This window comes from Equus przewalskii, chromosome 9 (genome assembly GCF_037783145.1).
Source record: "Equus przewalskii isolate Varuska chromosome 9, EquPr2, whole genome shotgun sequence".
NCBI lineage: Eukaryota > Metazoa > Chordata > Mammalia > Perissodactyla > Equidae > Equus > Equus przewalskii.
Genome location: NC_091839.1, coordinates 57563963 through 57586446, shown reverse-complemented (window position 1 = coordinate 57586446; position 22484 = coordinate 57563963). Strand labels below are relative to the sequence as shown.

At 40.1% G+C, this 22484-nt stretch overlaps 1 protein-coding gene across 1 annotated transcript in view; it reads left to right on the top strand.

The window, feature by feature from the left end:
* The first annotated feature begins 801 nt into the window (after nucleotides 1–801).
* Nucleotides 802–22484, top strand: part of OSTM1 (osteoclastogenesis associated transmembrane protein 1) — a 34539-nt gene continuing 12856 nt past the window's right edge. Inside the window, exons 1-3 of the mRNA XM_008520671.2 lie at nucleotides 802–1677; nucleotides 9291–9405; nucleotides 18664–18761. Of these exons, the coding sequence (XP_008518893.1) occupies nucleotides 1276–1677; nucleotides 9291–9405; nucleotides 18664–18761 (615 nt within the window). The 5' untranslated portion in view covers nucleotides 802–1275. The remainder of the gene's footprint in view (nucleotides 1678–9290; nucleotides 9406–18663; nucleotides 18762–22484) is intronic.

Genomic DNA, 22484 nt, shown 5'->3' with positions numbered 1-22484 from the left:
AACTTAGCCATCACAAGCGAATTTAGGAACACAAAACAATAACCAAACAGACTGGGTGAAAAGTAACTCTCAGCACCCTCAGAGAGGTAAATTAGCACCATCAGCTGAAGAGGAGGAATTGCCCTGCAATTTACAAGGCAAAGATGAAAGCAGGACGACACAAAACGGCCAGGAAATAGTTTTCTACCAAACTTGTTAGGTAGAGACTTGTCAGGAAACCGTTTTCCAGGTCACTAGCTTAACTTCTTTTTACAGCCCAGCAGTGGCATCAGTACTCTTGTTACACCATCCCCCACCATTGCCTTGGGCATGTCAGAAACTGGGCCGGGGTTTGAGGTCGAGAGGTTTGCGAGGGATTTTCAGGATTTTGTGCTGGATGCAGGTTTGTGCCGCACCCCAGGAACCCCTTCAGCTCCAGGCACACCTGGACATTAGCCACCCCAGGGCCAGGCTGACCAGCGAGAGAACTGAGACCTGCGCTGTCCAACACAGCACCCACAGACGCAGCTCTTTACACTTAAAGGAAATAACATGAGACATTCCGTTCCTCTGTTGCAGTAGCCACGTTACAAGGGCTCAGCAGCCCCATGTGACTAGTGGCTACCGTCTTGGACGGCGCAGATACAGAGTCTGTCCGGCATCGCAGACAGTCTATCCGACAGCGCCGACCCAGACAGTATTAAAAAAAAAAAAAAAAAAAAAGTAGCTTGGAAGCCACTAGGCTCCAGTACCAAAAATAATCAACAGACGTCATTACTCTTTCCAGATACGATGAGGGGGGAAATTATGCTTAGAAACACCAAGTGAAAACCTGCAAAGGCACCTGCCAGCAGGCTTTCTCAGGGAACTCGTAATTCCCACGGCCCAGGCCGTCCCTCTTTCTGCGGTGGGAAGTAACGCCGCAGACTTCGAGAACGCAGGGAACTCCAAGGGCCAAGACCCCCGAGATCTAATTGTTGAAGGTAGCGGATGCTTGGATTCCCACGGCAGGCGAGCCTCGGCTGGGTGACCCACAGCTGCACGCCACCTCCGGCGTTGCGCGCCCCTCAATCAGCAGGCTGGGTGCGCGAGGCGGCCCGTGCGCAGGCCCGCCGGCCGCGGAGGCTCCCGGCAGCCAATGGGGCGGGGCGCCGCGCGCCGGGGGCGGGGCCGTGACGCTCGCTCCTCGTGACCTGGCTCGCGGCCTGCGCCCGAGGAAGCCGGAAGCGGCGGCCGTAGACAGTACCGGCTCACGGAGGGGCGGCGGCGAGCGCCTTGGGGGTTGTGAACCCCGCGATGGATCCGGACGAGACTGTCGCGCCGCCGAGGTCGTCGCTGCTGCCGCGGCTGCTGCTAGTGCCGCTGCTGTGGTCCGGGCTGGCTCTGGGCGCGCTTCCCAGGGGCGGCAGCCCCCAAAGGGTCCTCTACGACCTCCTGTCGGAGCAGCAGTTGCTGGAGGCGGAGGACTTGTCCCTGACCCTGCTGCAGGGCGGGAGGCTGGGGCCACTGTCCCTACCCCCGGACCTGCCCGATCTGGATCCCGAGTGCCGGGAGCTGCTGCTGGACTTCGCCAACAGCAGCGCAGAGCTGACCGGGTGCATAGTGCGCGGCGCCCGGCCGGTGCGCCTCTGTCAGACCTGCTTCCCCCTCTTCCAACAGGTCGCCAGCAAGATGGACAACATCAGCCGAGCCGTGGGGGTGGGTAGAGCACACCCGAGACCTGTGCCGTGGAGGGTTGGCAAAGCAGGAAGGTGTAATGATGGTTAAGTCTGGGGGCCTCAGTTTCCCCATCTGGAAGAAAAAGGGGTTGGACTGGGGTTGTGGAATTCGGGGCATCAGAAAAGGAGGTAGAGGCATTATAGGGCTTGGATTTTGCCTCCATGGCTGCTGTTCGGCATCCTCTTGGTACATATTTGCAGACAGGTATGCCTAGTTTTCTTGGGGTTCCTGCGCCCGTAACCCTGTCTTTCCTTACTTTCCTTTGCTCCCTTCCCCCGACTCCGCCACAGCTTCTTCCCATCTTCGCCTGGAGTTCCCAGGAAGGGCCCTTTCCTGAAACCCCAAGTGAAGTGGGGAAGCTATAGTGGGGTAGTGGGTAGGAGCTTGAGCTTTGTAGCCAGAAATTTTGAGATCCTCCACTAACAGTTTGGCCTTGGATTAGTTATCTTAGAGTCTTAGTTTCCTCCTCTGTAACATGGAGAAAAACTGCTGCCTGATGTGACTGATAAAAGGATTAAAAGAGATAACGTATGAGAGTTCATCTTAGTGATTAAGACAGACTGGAGCCAGTCGGCCAGGAGTGCAGTTCTCCTCTGCTTATTAGCAATATACTCTGGACGAGTTACTTATATCCTCTGTGCCTGTTTTCTTATCTGTAAGATGGGGATAAAAGGAAGTCTTAGAAAACTGGCACATAGTAATAGTTCTCAGTAAATAGGAGCTGAAATTTTTGGCGATGGTAAATCTGCCCTCCGTTCTTGGTACCCTTAGAGCTTTTCTGGTCATGTGGTAGGTGCTGTGAGGGATTTAATAAAAAGAGAGACAGAGAGAAGACGTGTTCCTGCTCCTGAGAACCGTATAGGGTCTAGAGTAGGAAAGGATTAGACTATCAGGGCTGGTGGGAGTCATGAGGTGTGGGTCGGATATGCCTTGTAACGGAAGAACATGAGGAGTGACATTGGGATTGTGGAGTGGGAAAGTTCCTCTTGTACTGAGAGGACAAGTAGTCTCATGAAAATGTGGTTGGAATTATTTCATAAATCATAGTTGATTTGACAAAGTATAAACTTGTATGTAGTTGCTTCCTGCCTTGTCAGCCTGATATTACTTAACATGTCTGGGTTTTTTTACATAAATGGGGGATTTATTTACATTAAATAAATTCTGTGGTCAATCTTTCTGTAAAGAGTTCGTTTTCAAGATGGTTTAAATAAATTTTGGCTTAGATGCAGGATTTTTCAGGTATACGTTTATTGGGTATAGCAAGGGGGATATATAGGTCCATCTCACTATGATTTTAAAATAAAGCACCAAGACTTGTCCCTGTCAACTACAGCAGGGTGTGGTGTGGCATCATATTCTCGAGCAGTTAGGTGAGTTCTGTAGCCAGAGTGACCGTGAATCAGGATGCAAAACTTGGATCTTTTGAGGCAGCAAATGCCTTTCCCATTTGTGTAGATAGTGGAATTAAGAAGAGGTTAAGAAATCACCCCAGACTCCAGTAGTGCAGTATTATGGGCATCACCCAATTTGTGTATGAATTTCCACATTTCCCGGGGGAGGCTTCTCAGGGTGGGGGGTGGCAGGAACTTCCTCTCCTTTGTGCCTCTCAGATTCCACCAGTGACCTGGGCACCTGGGTCGCCTCACCCTTGTGTGAAAGGAAGAAGGTAAAGAGATTAAAAAGGCAGAAAAACCCTTTCCCCAATCTCCGTGTCCCCTCCAAGTCAACCTAGACCTTGGTCTGTTTCCCCTCCTTTCCTCAATAGAGCTGGATGTGGTTTATTAGCTCAAAAGCATGATTTCTACAGTTCTGTGGTACTTCATGGATTTAGTAGGCTTTTTTGGATTGGTTTGGGACTTGAACCATCATATATAATAAGGAACCTATGGGAAAATGTGTTGTGAGTTTCTTAGGAGTGAACTTGAAGGGATTAGTCGTCTTTTGTGTATTTGGTGGGGGTTATTTCCGTATTTTCCTTTTGTCTGAGTATCAGTCTCTCATTTTAAAAGTCTAATCAGCAAACACACACTGTTCTTAAATGTTGGGCTGGTAAAAGGATATAAAAGGAGAAGAGGATAAGGTCCAGGCCTCAAACTCTCAGTGTAGTTGGGGAAAAGTAAACCTATATTGAGAAAAAGAAAAAGGAACAAATTGTCAATGTGAATGTTATAAATTGTACAATAGCAATTTAGAGCAAAAGAGTGAAGGAGATGCTGAATTAAAGGCAGGAACAGAGCAAGGTGGGGTTAATCAGAGAAAACCTGCAAGCTGAATTTTGAACAAGACATCCTTTCTCACCTCTTTAGGGTGAATCCATGTTCATGGATCGAGAGAGGAGGGGAGTATAACAAGGAGAAAAAGGATCAAAGGTAGAAATTAGCAAGCTATTTCTGTGATACAGCAAGCTAATTCATTTAATTATAATAGAATTATGACAATTCTATTTTCTTGTCACTTCCTCTTGGAATTACTGCGACAAGGACTGCATGTGGTTTTATTATCTCTAGGTAAAGAATGCAGTGATTTGAGGCCAACCTGGTGGCCAAGTGGTTAAGTTCACTCGCTCCCATTCAGCGACCGAGGGTTTCACAGGTTCGGATCCTGGGTGCAGACATGGCACCGCTCATCAAGCCGTGCTGAGGTGGTGTCCCACATAGCACAACCAGAAGGGTCTACAACTAGAATATGTAACTATGTACTGGGGGGCTTTGGGGAGAAGAAGAAGAAAAAAAAAGATTGGCAACAGATGTTAGCCCAGGTGCCAATCTTTAAAAAAAAAAAAAGAATACAGTGATTTGTGAAACCTGAATGGTAGAAGTGATGGATTCCCTCTTCCTTAGAGTCATACTTTCTTCTTTTAGTTTAAACTGAGAGGGACATGGTTTCTTTCAGCTCTTCAGCATCGTCAGAGTGGTTGCCAGGATGCCGTGGCCTGGCAAATTGTGAATTGCTAAGTTTTATCTTATTCTCCTTGGTTTTTAAAAAATTTATATAGATAGGTAAATAGATAGACAATAGATATGTATATGTATTTATGAAGGTGTAGTGTTAGGGGGTATGTATCTGGAAGTGTTCAACATACTTTTAGTATACATTAATAAATAAAATCTTAGGAATATAGGGGGAAAATTGGAACACAGAATAACAATAATCTCTGTCTATTTAAAGGTTGGAAAATATAATGCTTCTTAAGAATTCATTCAAAAAGTTATTGAGGGCCTATTATGTGCAGGCTAATAGTAGTTACTAGGGATATAGCTGTGAATGGACAGAGGTTGTACTCTGATAGGGAGAATAGACCTTAAATTTTTCAATAAAGAAGTAGTATTTTAATTTTGGTGTGGTAAGTGTTGCAATGAAAAAAACTCCAGATGCTACCAAACCGTTATCACAAGGGTGCTGATCTTGACTAGGACTGGAGGTAGATAGAGTGGTCAGTGATTAAAGCTGACCCCTAAAATCTGAATGAGAGTAGGGCAGCGGAGAGAAGGTATACATGTAAAGAAGTAGCAGGTGTGAAGACTCTGAGACGGGAGTCTGGTAAGTTTGAGCGGGAGGAAGAACTGAAATCACTGTGAGTCAGGAGGAGACTAGTGATCTGAGCCTGGGGATGTGAGCAGGTGCCAGGTCATGTGGGCCTTGTTGGGTATGTTAAGGATTTTAGACTTTGATTTTAAAACAATGTGATGTTAGTGAAAGGTTTAATTCTGTGGAATGACATGATCAGATTTGTACTTTAAAAGGCCACTCTGGTACATAGAGAAAATGGAGGGGACGGGGACTGGGGCAGGGAGGGGAAGAGTAGGTATGGGGAGATGGGTTAAGAGACTCTTGCAGGGATGTGGGAAATGGCGGAGGCTAGGATACGTGGGGGCCATTGTGATGGGGAGAAATGGATAGATTTCAGAGAGATTATAAAGATAGAATTGACAAGATTTGGTGGTTAGTTGAATATGGAGAGTGAAGGAAAGGAAATGCTCCTTCCCAGGGTTTTAATAAGAGCAGCTTATTGAATAAGGGTTGCCATTTACTCAGATGGAGGGAGGAACCTGTTTGCTGGGGAAAGATCATGAACTTGATTTTGAACTTGTTGATTTTAAGGTGTTTATGAGACATCCAAGTGGAGATATTGCATATGTGGTTGGATGTATATGTCTAGAGATCTGGATTGAGGATAATATGTTTGGGAGTAGGTGGCTTAAAAATAAGTGTTTGAAACCATGGCATGATGGATGTACCTGAAGAATGAGAAGGGAACGCTACAAATTGGAGATTTGGGTAGAGGATAAAGTATCAAAGGAGACTGAGAAGAAAGAGTCAGAGAGATGAAGAAAAATCAGGAGAGTGTGGTGTCTTGTAAATGAAGGAAAAGGGAAGGGGTGGTTATTTGTGTCATATCCTGCTGAGAGGACTGGAAGTTATTTATCAACATTGACGTTATTGGTTCCATAACACAGGAGTGGTTTTGATGGAGTGCTTGGGGATGAAAGCAAGATTAAATAGTTAAATAGTGAATGGAAGATGAGGAAGTGGGAAGAGCGAACCTACACAATTCTTGAAGAGTTTGGCCTTGAAGAGGAGATAAGAGAGAGGGGTCACTAAAGAAGACTGGGGGACTCAGGGATTTTCTTTACTTTCTTTCTGGTCTTTTGTCCCTCCAACCCTCTGTCTCTCCTTTTCTTCCTTTCTTAAGATGGAAGTGACCGGAACGTGTTTAAAGGCTGATGGGAAGGATCCTATAGAGAAGTTGAAGATACAGGAGAGAGTGGAAAAGTAAACAAGTCGGTTTTCCTGAGAAGGCAGAGTAGATGGGATCTAGGGCATCCACAGGGAGATGAGCCTTTGATGGGGGAAGGCACTTTTGGTCCTGTAACAGGAGGGTAGGAGAGGTTAGGGTAGAGGTTGGCAGGTCAGAGTTTCAACTTGATGGCTTCTGTTTTTTACTGTCAACTGGGAAGCTAGATCTTCTCTTGAGATTAAAGGGTGAGTGGAGAAGACTGGAATAGTGGTTCTAAAGGGGGGAGAATGAGCAGACAGGACAGTGAGGTGTGCAGTTTGGGATTATGGATTTATTGTGGAAATAATCTGCTTAGTGGTTTGCTTTTTTGCCAAACAGGCATGATGAAAGTGGATGGTTGGGTTCATTGTGATTAGGGTTCTGCTAAGTGGTTATGACACATTTGAGTACTAGGAGTTCTAAATATAAACCAAGGGCCAATATTTTTGGTCATGTGGTAGGCATTGAGAATACTAAGATATAACACAAAGTTTCCTTCCTGAAGGAACTTCTGTCCAGGTAAGGAACCTAGACACACACAGGTGGATATCATACTTTAAGAAATGGAGCCTCAGAGTGATTAAGTAACTTATCCAAGGCCATGTAGTGGAAGAGGCTGGGTTTGAATCCAGAGAGATACTACTTCTATCATAGAGTTGTTATAAGGATTAAATGAGTTCCACATTTGGAGCATTTAGGGCAGTTAGGTATTCGGTAAGTACATCATCATCATTGGGGTTATTCGTCACTTCTCGTCCTTTCACACTTTCGCCACTGTCTTTTCATCGTGCCTGAATTATAGAAATATTCTAGTTAGTCTCCCGCCTCCTTACACTACGTCTTGTGGCTGAGACTGGTGTTCCCAAACTCTGCTTTTCATGTCACTCTCTTTAGAAATCTGTAAAAGTTTCCCACTGTCTGACTCTCATGACCCTCAAGACCCTTCATAACCTTGCCCTAACATCTCCCTTTAATGCCTCCACTTTCGTAGAGGTACCCTCCATTCTAACTATATTGGCCTACTGAATACCCCCTCAATACCTCATAATCACTCCCACTTTCACCCTGTGATTGTTTTGTTCTCCCATTTTAGAATCCTCTTCCCTTTCTCAGCCTAGGGCTGAGTTCAAATCCAACTTCTTCCATGAATTCTTTCCTAATTTCCCCCAACTACACCAGTATCTTCTTCATCTGAACTATTCTACACATTGACCACTCATACAGGCTATACTGTATTGATTTTTTAAATAGCCAGTCATGTACTTATGAAGACTCAACTTAAGTAACTTATTACACTTAGCCAACTACACCCACTTAGAGCAGTTCAGGTTGGCAGCAAGGTGGCTAGGTGAAGAGCATATATCAGCCATGCTGCATTTAAGAAGTAACAATAGAAATTTTCTTTATTGCTCTGAAAGCAATTCCAAGAAAGGAACTTTTTTTTTTTTTGAGGAAGATTAGCCCTGAGCTAACATCTGCTGTCAATCCTCCTTTGTGCTGACGAAGACGGGCCCTGAGCTAACATCCATGCTCATCTTCCTCTACTTTATATGTGGGATGCCTGCCACAGCGTGGCTTGATGAGTGGTGCGTAGGTCCGCACCTGGGATCCAAACTGGTGAACCCTGGGCTGCTGAAGGGGCCTGTGCGCACTTACCCGCTGTGCCACTGGGCTGGCCCCAGAAAGGGACTTTTTAAATGAATTTTTAGGTTCACTATTTTAAAAGCGAGCGTTCATTTGGATACATCTTTTAATGAGAAGACAAAACTAAGCCACAGAGAGGGTAACTATCCCAAAATGAACATCAGAGGTATTTAAAACAAGAATTCTGCCGTAAAGCCCTCCTTCCCTCTTTTCCCGCCCCACCTGCCTGATCAGCTCTTTTCCCGAGTTATCACTCTCTCTCTCTCATTACTCTTCACACTATATAATTCCTTATCTGTATGTCTCTGGGGAGATTCTTGAAGTCCCAGTGTTGATGGCATTCCCTTAACTTTCTGTATCCTTAAAACTCTAGGATTCTTGTACTACCTGGTAAATAATAGGAGTTAAATAACTTTTAAGGAATGAAGGATAAGCAGGACTTAGTTCTTTGCTTGGGGCAAAAGGGAAAATTAAATAGATAAGGCTTAAATAATTTAGGAACTTGTTTTTATTATTTGCATAGTGTGAGTTTCATTATGGAAATGATCTCTGGAAATCGTAGTCTTCTATCTGGGTGCAAACTGTTTGGGTACAAACTTGATGTGTCACATTTTCTTGTGGATTATAAGATTTTGAACCAAAGATTGCCAAGAAGATGAAACTAAATGTTTGGTGATCATTTACTCACCAGATTAAAAAAATTGTGTAAATAATAGATGGTCAGTATAGAAAAAATTGAGACAGTGTAAAAGAGGCGAAAAAGAAAATAAAAATCACCATATTTCCATTTTTCAGAGATAACCACTGCTACATTTTGGTGAATAACTTTCCAGAATTTTTTCCTTTGCATGAAAAGTAAGAAACATGACACGCACACAATTTGGGCCTCAGTAGTTGAGATTGTTCTGTAGAAGCCAGTACTTATTCAAGAAGCAAAGATGTTCTTCCTGTGCAAGTGAACTTGGTGCCGATAAATGTTAGCTACCATTGTTTTATTACAGGTGTTCTTATTAATGGCATGATTATTTGATTATATCAGGCAAAATGTTAAAATGCTTATAATAAATATTTAAATTAATTTTATAAGGTTTTTTTTGCCTCTTGTTGGTGTTTGGGAAGTCTAAAAAATATTCAGATTGTATTTTTCTATTTTCTTTTTTTGTTACAGAATACTTCAGAGAGTCATAGTTGTGCCAGAAGTCTGTTAATGTCAGATAGAATGCAGATAGTGCTGATTCTGTCTGAGTTTTTTAATTCCACGTGGCAGAAGGCAAATTGTGCAAGTAAGTAATTCTTTCATTTTCATTTTGCAATTATGGTTCAATAGCATAGATGTCACATTTTAGTGAATTTTGAAATCTTTGAGACTAGATAATACTTTTTACTACTGAGTTTAAATGAACTGTGATTAGCATCCTGGTTTATTACTGGGAACTACTCGGGCAAGTACTGAGAGGCAGAAAAGCGTAGGAGTTACCGCCATGAGTTTTGCAGTCAGGCAGATGTGGGCTTGATTCTAATCTCTGCCACTTACTAGCCCTAACTACCAGCTGTCAGATCTTGGGCATGTAGCTTTGCCTCTTGGAACCTCAGTTTCCTCACTGGTAAGTTGGTCATAGTAATGGAACCTACCTTATATGATTGTTTTGGGATTAAATGAAATAAATTGTTTAAAGCAGTTAGCTCAGTACCTGGTACACAGTTAATGTTTTAGAAATGTTAGCTGTTTAATATAATAATTATGATGTTTATAATAATCTGTCAAATGTAGGGGGAGGTGATAACATCTGTTCTTTCAGTTTTGTATGTATTTGTACAACAAAATGAGATCTATTTTCAGGCATTTTTGGGAAAAATTAAAATTACTATTTCAATTCAGAAGCGTTTTGAATACCAACTACGTACTAGGCTGTTTTTGTTTTCCATGCCTTATAATTTAGTGAAGGAGAAAGTTATATTTACAGTATAACCTAAGACAGATAAATAAATGCATTAATAAAATTACAGAGTCCTTGGGGGAAGTAGAAAATAAATCGAATTAGGGAGAATTTGAAATGACTTCCTGGAAGAGATACCTTTTGATCCTATACGTTTATGGCTGGGCGTGATTTCAATAAATAGAGATGAGAGGAAGGACGTTACAGATAAAGAGGCCTTGTGGACAGAGGCCCAGAGGTATAAAGGAGTAGTCAATGATCTAGGATCCTAGAACCACATGGGAGATACAGTTGGAAAGAGAAACTAAGACCTTGACTGATATAGTAGTTTATCACTTATGCCAACATTTTTAATACTGCTTGGGACACCAACATTTTATTAATAAATAGTTGTGTACTATAGTCTCTTGGGGGTTTACAATACACATGGAATATGAAAGGCAGTGAGAAGTATGACAGGTTAAAAAAAAAGTTTTTTAACATCATTTAACCTGGCACTTTCAAGCTTTTCCTTTTTAACTACAAAGACCCTTTTTTTCATGGAACTCCATTGGAAGAGGAAGAGAGAGACCAGTGAGGAAGTTATTATAATAGTTTAGGCAAGAACCAAAAAAACCATGAAGTAGGGGCATGGGCTGTGGAAATAGAAAGGACAGGGTGGATTAAAAATCTGTGTATGTGTAAGTCATTAAGGAGCTTAACTTTTCTAAGGACTTGTCTTTTTGGTTAGTTCATATGAAGAAAAACTGTAAATGGGAAAAAGACTCCCTTTCTCGATTATTTGCCTTTTTATTTAAACACAAAAAAAGACTGATCAGTTTTCTTAGAATTTATGTTAAATTTTCTTCCTTTTTTTTTCCTTTTCCTCCCCAAAGCCCCCCAGTACATAGTTGTATATTCTTAGTTGTGGGTCCTTCTAGTTGTGGCATGTGGGACGCCGCCTCAGTGTGGCTTGATGAGCAGTGCCATGTCTGCGCCCAGGATTCGAACCGACGAAACACTGGGCTGCCTGCAGCAGAACGAGAGAACTTAACCACTGGGCCACGGGGCCGGCCCCTCTTCTTTTTTTTTTTTAAGAGTGGCCCTGAGCTAACATCTGTTGCTAATCTTCCTCTTGTTTTTCTTTTTTCTTCCCAAAGCCCCAGTGCATAGTTGTATATCCTAGTTGTAAGTCATTCTAGTTCTCCTATGTGGGATGCCATCACAGCATGGCTTGATAAATGGTGTGTAGGTCTGTGCCCAGGACCCCAACTGGTGAACCCCAGGCTGCTAAAGCAGAGCGTGCAAACTTAACCACTTGGCCATGGGGCTGGCCCCCTGTGTGAAATTTTCAAATGCAAGCCACTAACCCATTTGTCTCAGTTACCTTTTTGTGATGAACTAGTTATTAAATTTCCAAATACAATGGCTGGTAAGTGATGCCAGCTTTAGGGATCTTTAATGGTAAATAATATGGAGTCCATTCAGTCTGGCACCTAAAATATAAAATGGGGAAGGAAAAAGTTACAAAGGAAGAACAGAAACTACGGATATGTTTTAGAAATTTGTTTTTTTTTGTTTTTTTGTTTTATTTATTTATTTATTTTTATTAATGTTATGATAGATTACAACCTTGTGAGATTTCAGTTGTACATTTTTGTTAGTCATGTTGTGGGTACACCACTTCCCCCTCCGTACCCTCCCCCCACCCCCCCCTTTTCCCTGGTAACCACCGATCAGATCTCCTTCTCAATATACTAATTTCCACCTATGAGTGGAGTCATATAGAGTTCGTCTTTCTCTGACTGACTTATTTCGCTTAACATAATGCCCTCGAGGTCCATCCACGTTGTTGTGAATGGGCCAATTTCGTCTTTTTTTATGGCTGAGTAGTATTCCATTGTGTATATATACCACATCTTCTTTATCCAATCATCAGTTTCTGGGCATGTAGGCTGGTTCCACGTCTTGGCTATTGTAAATAATGCTGCGATGAACATAGGGGTGCAACGGACTCTTGAGATATCTGATATCAGGTTCTTAGGATAGATACCCAGTAATGGGATAAAAATTTGTTTTTAACTGAAACTTAAACCAATATATGATCCATTTTGTAGGAATATATCTTTTGATATAAAGTAAGTACTCCTTTCTCATCCTCTATGCTAGCAAATACAAAACTATATATAGGTAAAATCTTTTTAAGCAAATTTAATAATTCACTTGTAAAAAGAATATTATTAAGAATATAAATGTAAAAATATAAAACAGAAAATATTGTTTAAAAAATATTAAAATTGCTGCACTGCCCAAAGCCACCTTTTCTTTGTACTTGAGCTAGCTGTAAGGTGACACCTAGTCTCTGCAGTTACTAGTTGATGAAAGGAAGGCTAGAAACCCAGTAAAAAAGAGAGAGTGCCGTCCTTGGACCACTCCCATCTCTTTTATCTTTAGAATTCCCGTGTCTTTGAATGATATTAGTCTTGATGGGAAATGAGTTTTTGAAAATTGGTGGAGACTCAAAAGAAGTCTCAAGAGCTCAACTCTTCCAATTCGCGTTACAAATAACATGGAAACGAGTTCTTCTGTAAACTGACTGACATATCAAAGGTTTCTCCTGTTCAGAATTTTAAAGCTGTCATCAAAAGTGTATTGTTGACACACTGACAGCCTTGTTATTGAGGTGCTTCTGGTTGTCTTGTGCATGTGACAGTTGAATACTTTTAGCAGCGTGATCAGATTTGATGAGACCGTGGATTGTTTTATGGTAGTGTGTTGGTTCTTTGTTTTTCTTTTTCAACTTTATTGAGATATAATTGACATATAATGTTGTGTAAGTTTAAGGTGTACAATGTGTTGATTTGATACAGTTACATATTGCAAAAGGGTTACCACCATAGTGTTAGGTAACACTTCCATCATGTCACATAATTACCGTTTCTTTTTTGTGGGGAGAACATTGAAGATTTACTCTCTTAGCAGTTTAGAAATATATAATACAGAATTGCTAACTGTGATCACCACACTGTACATTAGATCCCCAGAACTTATAACTGGTGATTTGTACCCTTTGACCAACGTCTCCCCATTTCCGCTACCTCCAGCCCCTGGCAATCACCATTCTTCTATTTCTGAGTTCAGCTCGTGGTTGACTACACATGTGGGGCTTTGTTTCTGAGCTCTTGATCCTGTTCCATTCATCTCCTTTCCTGTGATGAGTCAGTCTTCCCTAGTTGATGGGACTCCGGAGGAAGGGATTTATGACCATTCAGTTTCTTTTGGAGGATCTGTTTTCAGGCAGATAAAGGGGAATTCACAGAAAGCTTCTCTCTGCATTTGCTGTTTTTCAAGTGCCTTCAGCTCAAAATAATCCTTATGGCAAAGGGGCATATTTTAGAAAGGCATATTCTGCCATCTTTCACTTGTTATGTCTTGGTTCTTTACAAATCAATAATAAAATTTAATGGTTAACCAGAAGGTCTGTTAACCAGAACCCCTCTTTCCTGTATTTTATCTACATGGTAATGTACTAAGCATCAGCCCTACTTATTTGTATCTTACAATTTTAAATGTCTTAGTTTTCATACTTATGACAACTTAATTATGTTGTTCAGGTACAAGGTTCCCACAGTTTGTACTATATTTTCTGAAGCTTGCCCTATTTTTCAGAAATTGGTGATTGTCTCTCTTGTTTTCTATAAAACTAGTTTTGAAAAACAACAGAGATCTTTGTACATACTCCTAATAGATGCCAGATACTTTATCTAAAGATGCATAATTCCTGTTATGATAGTTTAATAGGTTTCTATGTAAGATTTTAACTTGAATCTTTACCACCTTTAAGAATGCTTCTTGAGCTGATGTTTGAGCCCTCACTGAGAAAGAAGCTATGCTAATCTGTCCTTGATGAGGCCTCATTGATTATCTGAGATGAGGAACATTCATAATGACCACTTCACTTAGTGCTCATAGGAAGCTTTATTATTAGTGATATTCCTTAACTTACTAATTTCTAATATATATAGCTTCTCACTGCTTATAACCTTATGTTTCCAATTCCTGCAAAAGGATGAAAGAGGAATTTTGCTGGAGTTCCTTTGTTTTAAGTCAGAAAGTCAGGGCTCTTTAATAATGAAGACATTTTTAACCCCATTATATAAGTGAATTTCTTTGTGTTTTATGATACCACTCTAATGGTCATTGGAAGAATTTTGATGGAACTGCACTGATGCAGTACTTAACAAGATGACCAGTCTTTATTAGGTTTTAGTTTAATTTTCAAATAATTCTAAGTGAAAAGGAGTGATGGTCAGTAAAATAGAAGAGATTAAGTCCTATTTGTTGTTCAAAGAAGCTTCATTTATAAATTACTTTTTTCTTTTGTTTTTATTTATTTTTCATAATTCTATAAATTACTTTTTATAAAGAAATTACAAAAACTGAAAACCCTGTCAATCTTGTTAGCCCAACATACTAATATTCCGCATATATGTAATTGTGTTTGTTTTTATTTATATATACTCTGCCTCATGTGTAAAAGGATTCAAGGCTACTTTGTGATGACGTTAAAGCAGGATTAAGAGGGGCTGTGTTATATGTATATATATTTTAAAAGAATTTAGTGTGTGAATTTTTTGAAAGCTGACAGATGGAGTAACATTTTTAAATAATAAAGAAAACATGGTATAATTAAGAGAATACTTAATGGAGAGTCTGGAAAGTATATTTTATATTTTCATGCCTTACTAACTTGATGTATGATCCTCAGTATATCATTTTATTCCTCTGGCTGCTTCCTAATTTGTGAAATGATCCCTCAGATTTTTTTTTTTATTTTTTAAAGGTTTTATTTTTTCCTTTTGCTCCCCAAAGCCCCCCTGTACATAGTTGTATATTCTTCATTGTGGGTCCTTCTGGTTGTGGCATGTGGGACACTGCCTCAGCGTGGTCTGATGAGCAGTGCCATGTCCGCGCCCAGGATTTGAACCGAGGAAACACTGGGCCGCCTGCAGTGGAGCACGCGAACTTAACCACTCGGCCACAGGGCCAGCCCCGATCCCTCAGATTTTTAAATGATAAGGTGAACAGTCAGAATGGGACTTACATTCTTGAGAAGATAAAGCTGCCGAGAATGTAGAGTACTGAGTTCAGAGAGGGAAGGGCTCTAGGAATAGGTTCATCAGCAGGGCCCCAGGTATACCAGGTTCAGACCGAGCCCGGAACCAGGGGCCTGTATGAAGGGGGTGAATGGGGCCGAGTTCCAGCTCAACTTCTGGAGGCAGAAGTGCCTTTTGTAACTGATCTAGCCAGAGGGGATGCCTTTTTCTAATTTGCAGAAAGGAGTCTAAACGTGCTCATTGCCACCCTGTTCGCCAGGTTTATGTTTCATGTCTGTTGCCAGCGCTGATCAGTTGGTAGTGACTGCTGGAATCCTTGCACGTGAGACCTCCAGTGCAGTGGAGGGAGGAGTGCTGACTCCGAGGGTTGAACTTTAGTGATTTAGAATGTAGATGTGAATATTTTATTTATTTTGCAGTGTTTGAAAGTACAGGCTCAGGAATCAGACTGAGTAAAAATTCCAGGTTTTCACTTTCCAGTTTCGTGACCTTTGGCAACTTCCTTATTCCTCTAAGCTTCTGTTCCTTATTTAGAAAGTGGAGATAATGAGAAGTTCTTGCCTCATAGGGTTGTTATAAGAATTAAATGAGTAGGGCCAGCCCCGTGGCCGAGTGGTTAAGTTTGCATGCTCTGCTTTGGCGGCCCAGGGTGTTGCCGGTTTGTGGACATGGCACTGCTCGTCAGGCCATGCTGAGGTGGCGTCCTACATGCCACAACTAGGAGAACCCACAACTAAAAATACACAGCTAGGTACCGGTGGGCTTTGGGGAGAAGAAGAAAAAAAAAGATTGGCAGCAGATGTTAGCCCAGGTGCCAATCTTTAAAAAAAAAAATTAAATGAGTAGATGTGTTTAAAGTACAACAGAGCACTTGGAACACAGCAAGTACCCAGTTAATGTTCGCTTTCGTTGTCATGATTGTCATTTATCACAGAACATGGACATTTCACAGTGCGTCATGTCCTAGTGTCTACTGTAGGGGAGGAAAGAAGTATTTTTCCTCCACCCGTTTTAGGTTCTCTGGCTGAGACTCTCTCAATTAGGCTGTCCAAAGACAGATCAACAAGAGAAAAACAAACCCAAGTTTATTAACGTGTACTTTGTGCGTGTACACATGGGAGCACACAGTGATGAGTAACAAGAAGGGAAGGTTAGAACCTGGGCTTATGTACCATCTTGGGCTAATCAGAGGAAAAGGGATTTGGGGCTTCTGGTGGAGGAGGGAAGTTACAGGAAGGTGACCTGGAAAAGCATGGTAAGCAAGGGTTGTTTGGTAAGGTTTGTTATGCATGTTTAAGTTGGAACCTTCTCCATAGATAAGAGTTGTTTAGAGTCCTCCTCGTCCTCTTACATGAGAGGGAGACATCTTTACAAATGGACATTTTCTTTATAAATGTAAATTTTATTTACAAAATGAAAACTTGGACCCTGTTTTTGGAGCGCCGCCCCCCACCCCTCCTGCATCTATCTGCTGGTTCTCAGTGGCCTTCAGCTCAAAAGAATCCATGTGCCAAAGAGGCATATTTTGAGGTGTTGTATTCTAGTACTCTTCACCACCTATTCAGTCTGTCTCTTATCCATTGAATTCTTTCTGTTTGCTTTGCCACCTTTTTCATGGGTGGTTGCAGTAGCCTCCTCTCCTGTTCCTCCACTCCCAGGTGAGAGAGAGCATATTAGATGGTCCTGAGTGGGTGTAATATACAGCTATCAGTTGAAATTAAGGGAGTCAAGAGTAGGGTTGAGTACTAGAGAATAGAAAATATTTGGAACATCCCCTCTGCAGTAATTGGCAGGGTGTCTACAAGATTGTTTTGTGGCCCTGAGATTAGAATTTGAACTGAGTCCCTTCATGATAACTTTAGAGTTTTCTATAATAGCGTTCCATGATGCAGGCTCAGCAAGCCGAAGAATCGAAAGAAAGATTTCTTAGACTCTCAAGGTCTGGTACTAGTGCTCCTTTATTCAGAGAAGAGCATGGGGACAGGACCCATGGGCAGTAAAGAGCTGCAAACATGGGTTGAGGGTAGGGCTAAATTGATAAGGCATAGGTATGTGAGTTATTTCTTTACAAGACAAAGGAAAGATTATGTAAAAAAGTTGTTAAAATGGTATCAGTGCAGGCGGGGTCTGGTTATTGGGTGGTCCTGTAACTTTGGATCAGGTCAGATGAGGTCAGGATGTCCTGTGCTTCCCAGAGGATGATATAGATTGGTATATAGGGCAGGACGCCTTGGACTTCTCTCCCTGGGGCAGCCTTGATCCTCCTCATTCTACAACCAGAATTGAAAGTAGAGAAAGTAAATGGAGGCTGTCCAGGGTTGGAAATGTTTGTGAGTACGTGGAACATAAAGAGAACGAGGATTCTAGGAGAGTGAGATTGAAATGGCTGACCACCAGAAACCAGGCACTTGAATCTAGATCTGAGAGAGTAAGCTGAGAACATAGGGAAAGGTCAAAGCGAAGTGAGGATAAAGAATAGGTTCGAGGCCGGCCCAGTGGCTGAGTGGTTAAGTTCACATGCTCAGCTTGGGCAGTCCAGGGTTTCATGGTTCAGGTCCTGGGTGTGGACGTAGCACCACTCATCAGGCCGTGCTGAGGCAGCGTCCCACATAACAGAGCAAGAAGGAGCTACAGCTGGAATATACGACTATGTACTGGGGGGCTTTGGGAAGAAGAAGAAGAAGAAAAAAGAAAAGATTGGCAACAGATGTTAAGTCAGGGTCAATCTTTAAAAAAAAAAAAAGAATAGGTTCATCGAAGAAGAGAGAATAGATAAATCGTGCTATAGTCATACATAGAAAACAATGAAAAGGGATGAACTGTGCTAATGCTAAGCGAGAGTAGCAAGTTGCAGAGGAATATCATTTATGTAACATTTTTTAAAACATGTAAAACAGTTCTGTTTTTTTCCGGACTTTCCTTGAAACCCCTTGATCAGTATTTTAGGCAAAATTCTCACCAGCTTGTTTCTCTTCTCTTCCAACTCAATAGATTAGAAAGAGCAAATTAAAAAAGGTTACCCTGTTAGGTGCAATAAACGACCTGCTAGTGAAGATGGAAGAGACACAGAGCTACTAAATTTGACACAGAAAAGGATCAAAAGCATATGAATTTAGGTAAAATTAATGCAGGATAAACAGTCTTATTCCTAAACAGCATTAGGAGTGCCCCTTACTGCGCAGCGTCTGATATCTGATGTTCGTGATTAAGACTTTGCACCATCAAAAATCAATTTAAATTTTATTTGGTGTATTGTTTTTATAAAGAGGAGAATATGTGATTATTTAAAGATTTTCATGGAAATGGTTATGATGTAAAAAAAATTGTTTTGGAAACTGAAAGGGGTAAGCTTCATATATTTGAGAAATTCTCTTATGGGGAACACTTCATGCTTATTTGAATGGAGAATTACTGTAGTGTGAAACAGAAGATGATAGCTTGAGAGATAAATGACAATACAAAATTGTTGCTTGAGATATAGTAATATACTTTTTTGTTTTTTTGACAGATTGTTTAACGAACAAAAGTGAAGAATTATCAAATAGCACGGTATACTTCCTCGATTTATTTAACCACACCTTGACCTGCTTTGAGCATAACCTTCAGGTATTTTATGTATGATGCTTGAAATTAAAATGATGCCTTGCACAAATGAATAATAAATAATACCAATTGTTGATATTTATCTGTACACGCAATGTACGGCAACTAGTAGACATGGATTTCTGCTAAGTTCTTCCATTACCAGACCTTAGGCAAATCACGCAGACTTGAGTTTTCTTATTTGTCAGGTGGGGATAGGAAGATCTACCCTGCCTGCCTTCAAGTATTTTGTAGTGAGGATCCAAGGAGGGTAATGAACATGAACACTTTAACTGAGGCATGTGATTATTTAATTAAAACACGATGTTGTTCTATGTGACAGTAATTTACCGTGACTTTGTTTAAGCAGTAGGGTATTTTACAATGTAGTATGATTCTGTCTACAGAAAGCCTGTTCTTTGCCTCAATGTTTGCTTAAATATGTTTTACCTACTTTAAAAGGCACTATTTAGTAAGGTAACTTTTTGAGTATTGAATTATAATATAAAAGGTAGCCTTTAAGAAACCTACCATTGGTTTTTGTTTTCTCCATCTCTGACCCTTGAATGTTGGTATTCGAACTTCCCTGGTGGTGGTGAGGGGGCGAGATTGGAACTCTGGTAAAATCCTAGTTTGAAACTTGCTTAACAAGTAAGTAATCCCCACAAAGAGATGTAAACATATTTAGGATGCAGGGATGTATGATTTCCTCTTTAATAAATGTGATAACATGGAATTCTGAATTTCCCTGAGAAGAGTAAACTCCATTAGATGAGCATTCCCCAAATATGTTCTGCAAGACGTTTATAGATGGTCCCTAAAAAAAGGTTCGTGTTGTAATAAGGCTGGGAAATGCTTTACTACAGGACTTCAGAACGTTAGTGGACTAATGTACGTTGTAAAACTCCAAATGGTAACTTTTGTAAACAGCATTTACCACATGTATTTGACCAGGCACTCTTTGGTTTAAGAGACTAGTGTTCTGATGAATGATTTTAGGGAAATTAGCATTTTTCCTGGGATGTTAGTTGCAAATATTTTTTTGCTAGTTTGTTGTTTGTCTTTTTATTGTGCTTTTCTTTTTGTTATGAAGACAATTTTAACTTTTGTGTTGTTAGATTTATCAAAAAATTTTTAATGGCTTATGGACTTTGTGTCACACTAGAAGGCCTTTTCTCACTTTGAGATTATTTAAAAAATTTCTCCTGTGATTTCTTTTAGTACTTTTATGGTTTCATTTCCTGTATTTAAACATCTTTTATCTATCTGAAATTTATTTTGGTGTAAGATGTGAGGCATAGCCCCAACAATTTTTTCCTGACGGCTTCTTGACTATCCTGTGAAATGAATTTTAGAACCAAGTTCAAAAAATTAATCATTTTAAGATTTTGTTAGAGTTGCGTTACATTTTAGATTCATCATTTGGAAAGAATTGACACATTTAGATACTGAGCTTTCCTATCTAGGAATATGATATGTTGTTTTTTTTATTGTGGTAAAATAATATATATTTGGTGTATATATATAATGTGATAAAATAAAATATAAATTTTACCACATTATATAGAATACCACAGAGTATAAAATTTCCACATTATTGTTTTAAAGTGTACAGTTCAGTGGAATTAAGTAATCTCACATTGTTGTGCACTGTCCCCGCCATCCACGTCAGATCTTCATCTTCTCAAACTGAAACTCTGTCCCCATTAAGTATTGACCCCAATTCCTCCCCTTCTAGCCCCCGACAACCACCATTAGTCTCTATTTTTTAATGTCTTCTAGAGTAGTTTTATTTATTTAAATTTCATATAGGTCTTACATGTTTCTTGAGTTTTTCCAAGATATTATATAGTTTTTGGTGCCATCGTGAATGATACCTTTCCTTCCCCTACTACAGATTTTAACTGGTACTTTTGAAATGCTTTGTTTTGGGATAATTTTAGATTTATAGAAAAGTTGCAAAGGTAATACAGAGAATTCCCATACGTCCCTGACCCAGGTTCTCCCAGTGTTAACCTTACATTATCATGGTACATTTGTCAAAACTAAGAAATGAACATTGGTACGTATCTGTTAAGTAAATGCCAGACTTTATTCTGATTTCCCCAGTTTTTCCACTAATGTCCTTTTTCTGTTTCAGGATCTATTCTGGGGTAATATATTGCATTTAGTAACTGATTACTCCTTAAAATTTCTATCATGTGTAGCTATGTTCCCTTTCTTATTCCAAATGCTGTTTTTGTGAGTCCATTTTTTCCCTTTTGTTTCCTTTAAGCTTCTTAAAGGTACGTTTGTTTTTATTGATCTTTTTGAAAACCTACATTTGGCCTTATCAATTTCTGTTTTATTTTTCTTTATGTGTTTATTCATGCTTTTGTGTTTATTAATTTCTCCTCTGTTCTTTTGGTTAATTTTGTCATTTTTCTAGTTCTTTAAATTGAATGGTTAATTTATTTTCAACTTTTCTTGCTCAACAATAAAGTAATTTTCAGACTGTAAGTTTGTAACTTTGGCCTTTCCAATAATAGATTCTGATATGAAGGGATCGCATTTTCATTTATTTCTAAATAATTTCTAATTTTAATTTTGATTTATTCTTTGACTTAAGAGTTCCTTGGAAGATTATTTTTTAATATGAGTGGCATGATTTGTTTATTTGCATTTGTATGTCTCAAATTTTAATTGGAGTTGTGATTAGTAAATGTAGGCTGTCTACATTTTTGAATTTATTGAAATACCTTTGTGATGTAATAATCAGTTACTTAAAATGTTTCCTGGGCATGTGGCCGGCCTGGTGGTGCAGTGGTTAAGTTCACACGCTCCGATTTGACGCCCGGGGTTCGCCGGTTCGGATCCCGGGTGTGGACATGGCACTGCTTGGTAAAGCCATGCTGTGGCAGGCGTCCCACATATAAAGTAGAGGAAGATGGGCATGGATGTCAGCTCAGGGACAGGGTTCCTCAGCAAAAAGAGGAGGATTGGCAGCAGTTAGCTCAGGGCTAACCTTCCTAAAAAAAAAAACAAAAACGTTTGCTGGCCATTTGAAAAGAATTTGTTTATAGGATACAAAGTGATACATATATCCAGTTCTAAGCAATTATTTTTAATATAGCCACTTTTACCTTTTGGGACTTCTTTTTTTTAAGAGGCAGCCTGATCTTCTTTTACCATAGATCTTTGCAAATAAATATGACAAAGTGCATTATTTTTTCAATCTTTTTATTATAAAAGGATTTCAAACTTGCAGAGACATTGAAAGAGTGATATAATGAAGACTCATGTATCTATCATCCAAATTCAACAATTATCAACATTTTGTCATATTTGCTTTATGTCTGAATATATGCATTTTTTTTGCTGCAGCACTTGAAAGTTGTAGATATTATGACATATTACTCATCTAATTTTTTAAAAATTTTGTTTTTTGAGTAGTGTTAGATTTATAAGAAAGTTGCAAAGATAGTAAAAAGTTCCCATATGCCCCTCATCTGGTTTCCCCTATGTTAATATCTTATATTGCTGTGGTACATTTGTCACAACTGAAAAACCAACATTGGTGCATTACTATTAACTAAACTCCAAAGTTTATTTGTATTCACTAGTTTTTCCAGTAAAGTCCTTTTTACCATCCAGGTTACCACATTGCATTTAGTTGTCATGTTTCCTTAGTAAGCTGGTTTTACTCATGACAGTTCTGACGCTAAATGTGTGGGGTTTTACCACACCAACAATCAATTCTCTGATTCT